Consider the following 6,000-nt stretch of genomic DNA (forward strand, 5'->3'; position numbering starts at 1 on the left):
TACACAATTTTATGTTAATGATTTGGTAAATTTTTAAAAAACATACTTTTTATGCTGTTACTGTATGTATCAGGCCTTTCTTTATTATTTGGCTGACTGTTTTGCTCAATTAAATATTAAGTTCTTGAGAATCAAAGAGATAAAGTAACTCATCTTTGATAAATGGTTAATATGGACGACAGGGCCTTTGTCCTCAGTCTTCTGATTCAAAGTGTGTGGCTGGTTTCATCACCTTCTCACATAAGGATGGCAAAACATAGTATTTTATTCCTTGTGGAGGGTGAAGGTATCTTACTTAGAAATAACTTCTGTTTCTGTATCCAGTTTGAGACAAAATGTTTTAGAATTAGAAAAATGAAAGTTATTTATTCACGAGACAAAGCTGGCTTTCTACTAAATTTATTTGTCCTTTTTCAAATTTTTTTTTTTTTCAGCTTGAGCAATTTCGGACCTTGCTTTTCACTTCTGAGGGGGAGAAAGAGAAAAGAATGGTGGACAACTTTCGCCCCCTTCAGCCCTTGATGAATCGTACTGTCCGATCATCCTTCCGCCATGATTACGTGCTGAATATACAAAAGAACCCCAAGACAATTGCCAGCCAAATGACTCCCTAAGATGTTTATATCTAGGCAATATTTTGCTTTAATACATATTAGCTTTAAAAAATTGTTAACTAGACTATTTTAAGTACCTTCATTTAATAATATCTTTAAATATATATTTCTTTCTTTTTTTAGCATTTCAAAGTCACTATCCTAGCAAGGCAGGGACAGGGAAACAGAACAATAGAAAAACAACTGATTAGTTAATACGGGGTTACTTTAAGTTACAATTTTTTGTGTGAAAGAATTAAGGCAGAATTACTGCTTGAACAATGCCATGGTTTTAGGTCTACTTTATTTTAAAATGAGAATATTCTTTCATTATGGTTTCTCAATGAGTGTATTTGCCTTTATTTTTATTTGTTATTAGTAGTACATGATATACTTACTTATTATCATTGTATTATACAGAAAATTTGTTTTGTAATTATAAGAAAACAATATCTAGAATCCTTTACATTTCTGAAGACTAGATTACTATACCAATTGAAACTGGCCTGTTTGAGAAATTTGGCTATCATTTTTCTAGTCCTGGTTTCTCAGAAAGTGAGTTTTGTTTCTGCTTAGTCAAGTGGAACTTTAGTATGAGTGATTCCATTTTGATTTTTAGCCTGGTCTGTTGGGGCCTAGTACAGGAACTTAGTCCAAAACAATGGCTTCCTATAATTTTTGTTGAACAATTTCCACCTTTTAGTCAGACTTTTACCACCTTTGGGCATTAGTACTCCTCTTAGTTACCATCATCTTGGGCTTCTGGTCTCAACATGTCATTCAAAGGTTAGATGTGTGTTTATAGGTATGAGAGTACTTAACCAATTTTTGAGAAATATTATTTGGTAAACAAATTATTTATTTGATTGATAACAGTGTTTATCACTGAAGTACCAACAAGAGATACAAGTTTTTCTTAGGCAACCTGTTGGTAATTGTAATTTTTTTTTTTTTTTTTTTTTTTTTTTGGTACTGGGGATTGAACCCAGGGACACTTAAACACTGAGACACATCCCAAACCACAGCCCTCTTTGTTTTTTATTTTGAAACAGGGTATCACCAAGTTACTTAGGTCCTCACTAAGTTGCTGCAGCTGGCCTTGAATTGTGATCCTCCTGTCTCAGCCTCCCAAGATGCTGGGATTACATGTGTGCATCACCATGCTTGGCTATATCTGATGTTTTTGAGCTATCTTTTTATACTTATCAATTAATGGTTCTATAGAGTTATAAGTAGGAATTATAATCAAAGTGATTAATAACTAGTAAAGGCATAGATACTGACATCACAGAACACAGGCTTTTCAGAAACAGCCACAGGGCCCAAACTGGTCCTTACTGCTTGAACAATGCCATGGTTTTAGGTCTACTTTATTTTAAAATGAGAATATTCTTTTATTATGGTTTCTCAATGAGTGTGTTTGCCTTTATTTTTATTTGTTATTAGTAGTACATGATGTACTTACTTATTATCATTGTATTATACAGAAAATTTGTTTTGTAGAAAACAATATCTAGAATCCTTTACATTTCTGAAGACTAGATGTTTTACTTAATTGTTTGATCTCATAGAAAGCACTGCAGAACATTGTAAAGAAAAATGCTTAAAGTGCATATAGCTTAGAATTCTTTCATGGAACACTTACAGAAATAATCTTCAAATGTAAATAGTCTTATTTTGCAATATTTATACACCATTACATAGATTATGATATTTTCCCAATGATAGAGCTATCTTCTTTTAAAACTTCCCTTAAAAGTATTCAAACTTAGGGTTGGCAATATAGCTCAGTTAGTAGAGTACTTGCCTTGCATGCATAAGGCCCTGGGTTCAATCCCCACCACTGTAAAAAAAGTATCTGAACTTAGTCTAGTGATGTAGCTCAGTAGTGGAGTGCCTACCTTGCATTTGTGAGTCCCTTATACTTTAGCATTACAAAAATCAAATAAAAAACTTTATTTACTTATTAGTTAAGGTTTTTTGCAAGACGTGATCAACTTAAATGTCCCAATTTATACAGCTGTTTGGAAGACTTTTGGAAGAGGGCTAAAATATAAAATCTGGATAATTCTCCATAGTCTGAAGAATCCATGCCACTGTTGCTCTTGCTTATAAATATCTTAGAATGTTTCCAGTTGCCACTAAGGTTGTTTTCAGATGCAACGCTGTATCAAAAACTAGAAGTGTTTCATTAGTGTGCTCGTCATCTAGTTTGTAAGACAAGGTTGGATGAATATACACTACCATTATTCAATTGTACACTTAAAGATGGTTAAGATGGAACTGGGATTATACCAAAATTAAAAATGTCTGCTTGTCAAAGAAAGCATTCAACAATATGAAAAGGTAACCGATGGAATTACCATGAGATCCAGCAACCCCACCCCTACGTATATATATCCCAAAGAATTCAAACCAGGATCCCAGAGAAAAAACTGCACTCCCATATTCACAGCAGCATTATTCACAATAACCAAGAGGTGGAAGCAACCTAAATGTCCATCAACAAATGAATCAATAAAGAAAATGAGGTAAATACATAAAATGGGATATTACCTTTAAAAGAAGAAAATCCTGTCACATATGTAATGTGGATAAACCCTGAAGACATTATGCCAAGTGAAATAAGCTAGTCACAGAAAGATACTGCATGATTCCACTCATATGAAGTATCTAAACTCATCAAAATCATAGAAACAGAAAGTAAAAAAGGTGGTTGCCAAGAGCTATGGCGGGTGGCTGGGGTTGTGGCTCAGTGGTAGAGTGCTCACCTAGCATGTGTGAGGTACTGGGTTCGATCCTCAGCACCACATAAAAATAAATAAATAAAGATATTGTGTTCATCTACAACTAAAAAAGTATTTTAAAAAAGTTTAAAAAAAAGAGCTATGGGGAGAGAGGTTAAGAATTTATGTGTAGTGGATATAGAGTTTCAGTGATACAAGATAAAAGAGTTTTTAGAGATATGTTGAATGTGAATATAAGTAATACTACTGTACTGGACAGTTAAAAATGCTCAAGATGATAAATTTTTAAAATGGTTAAGATGGTAAATTTTATGTGTATTTAACCAGTTTGAAGTAAAAAATAAATTCAGTAGGAAAAAATGGATAGAATTGGAATTATATATTCAAGTTGGAAGGGTATCTCTTCTCTAAGCAAAGAGGGGTGGTGAAGGCTTTTGCATGTTGTCTTAGAAAAATGCATAAAATTCTTAAAAAGATAAACATGGAAGGCTGAGGATGTGTCTCGGTGATAGAATGCTTGCCTGGCACATGCCCTGGGTTCAATCCCCAGCACGGCAAGAAGAAGAAAAATAAAGATGAACGTGGTATAAAAAAAAGTTAGTTAGCTTTATGTAGTTCATCTATTTCAAACTATAGTAGTTACCTTTTGTTATGGTTTGGATCTGAAATGCCCCCCCCCCCCCCAGTTGAAGGCTTGGTCCCTAATTCAGCAGTGTTCAGAGGTGGGGCCTTTGAGAGGTGAAGGCTGTGGCCTCATCAATGGATGGATTGAAAGCTTCATGAGCTTGAGGGGAGGAGCTTTGTTATAAGTGAGCTCTCTCTTTGCTCTCTGGCTGCCACGAAGTGAGCAGCTTTGCTCTCCTATGTGTTCCCTGCCATCATGGTCTGCCAGGCCACAGGCCTAAACTCCATGGACCCAGTTGGCCATGGACTAAAACTTCTGAAACTGGGAGCCAGAGTATATCTTTTCTCCTTGAAGTTGATTTTTTTTTTTCAGGTATTTTGTCAGAGTGAAGGAAAACTGCCTTAGACACCTTTCAAAAGGTAAACATAAGCTATGCATCTTCCAGGGTACACAGACTTTCCTCCTAACCTCTTACAAACAGTGCAAAACTCTATTGTGTTAAATCTGCCATTTTGGAGCAGGAATCAAGGTACAGAATGACTGTCTTGCCCTTATATCTCACAGGTAAAAAGAATGCATTTATAAGATGACTGTGTATTCTGGTTTCCAACTCCTGATTTTCTTATACCTGGTGTTCTGGTGTAATTATAATGGCACCCCCTTTCCCTCTCAACCATACTCTGGTTTACATGATAAATTCTCAGTCACCTCCTGTGCAGAAGTTATGGAAATTGCTTTGAGATTATGGTCTCTTCCATCTTATCTTTGTCATATGATTCTCTAAGGGCCATTACAGATCCCCTGGCAAGAAACTTTGTCTTTTATGACTTCAAAAGTGATACCTTCCTAAATATAAAGATGGGAAGTGGGCCTAAGATCTGTCAAAGGTCTTGAGAAAGATTTTTGTATTAAAATTGCTCCTCATCTTCATTAAATAATCTTTTTACAACATTAATGCTTGTTTAATGACTTTTCTTTCATATGTTTTGGCATATAAGATGTTTGTAAAATTAGCAAGACACTCTTTAACGTGTAGATCAGCTAGCAACTGGAAAATTCATAAGGGATGAATTATGAATGCAGTAATGTGAAGAACCAGCTAATTTTGCACAGTTCACCTCTTTTCTGTGCACAGTGCAGTGCACACTTTGCTGACATCACCACACAGGGCAAGCTGCCAGCCCCTTTCTTCTTTCCCAGGGTACATGGTGTGGAGCAGGTTCAATGTGTACTGGGCACCCATTTGTCAGGGTTCAATGAAACAGAACACAGTGGCAGAGAGCAAGTTATATGAAGCAGATGCATTACTTATAGATAGGCATCAAGGGACAAAAGAAGCCTAGGATCATTTATGAGCTGGTCCCCCATGACTTGAGGCTTGAAAAAGCCACCACAGGGTAGATGGAGGCTTGACTACATGGCCCCACTTGCATCACAATGTGAGGGACCCCAAAAAGCAGTCCACCCCAGGTATATAACCCAGGGGCCACAGGACCCACTGGGCAAAGTTTCAAAAGACATTCCATTTCCAGAGGAGAGTGGAACAAAATCTGGCATGTCTAAGACTAGTTCCTCCCTACCTCAAGCTGGTGTATTCCCAAGGAAGGGCATGAACAAGGTCTGGGTTGTTTCTCCATATCCCAGGATATTCATTGTGTTCCCAGAATATTCAACACTTATTCTGGAGATCTACAAGTGAGAAAGTTGGAACTGGGTTAGTTTGAAGTCACCTGGACAACTGTCTTGCATGGGGGTTATGGTAAAGTTGGTTCTTCTAAAACCAGGCATCTGTTCCTCAACAGTAAAGGAAGATGTCTTTACTTATTGAATTCAAACGATGATAATTATAGTTTGGAAATATAATTGGCTTTTAGAGTTCCTTCTGTAATGAAATTAACTTGAGCAATTCAAGCTTGTTCATGAAAATGAATTCAGTGGTTAACTGTTGAAAATAAATGTCAAACTCCTATAAAAGGAAATTTACATTCACTTATAAATCATAATAAAACAGAACCTACATCTGTATCTTTTTTAA

General features: G+C 36.0%; 1 protein-coding gene across 3 annotated transcripts in view; it reads left to right on the forward strand.

The window, feature by feature from the left end:
* CA5B (carbonic anhydrase 5B) overlaps positions 1 to 4,895 on the forward strand; it is a 49,975-nt gene extending 45,080 nt beyond the window's left edge. For all 3 annotated transcript variants that reach the window (XM_081278350.1, XM_081278348.1, XM_081278349.1), the window contains exon 8: positions 435 to 4,895. In XM_081278350.1, the coding sequence (XP_081134476.1) occupies positions 435 to 614 (180 nt within the window). In that variant the 3' untranslated portion in view covers positions 615 to 4,895. The remainder of the gene's footprint in view (positions 1 to 434) is intronic.
* Positions 4,896 to 6,000: the final 1,105 nt, after the last annotated feature.

This window comes from Spermophilus citellus (assembly GCF_964194105.1).
Source record: "Spermophilus citellus genome assembly, chromosome: X".
Classification (NCBI taxonomy): Eukaryota; Metazoa; Chordata; class Mammalia; order Rodentia; family Sciuridae; genus Spermophilus; species Spermophilus citellus.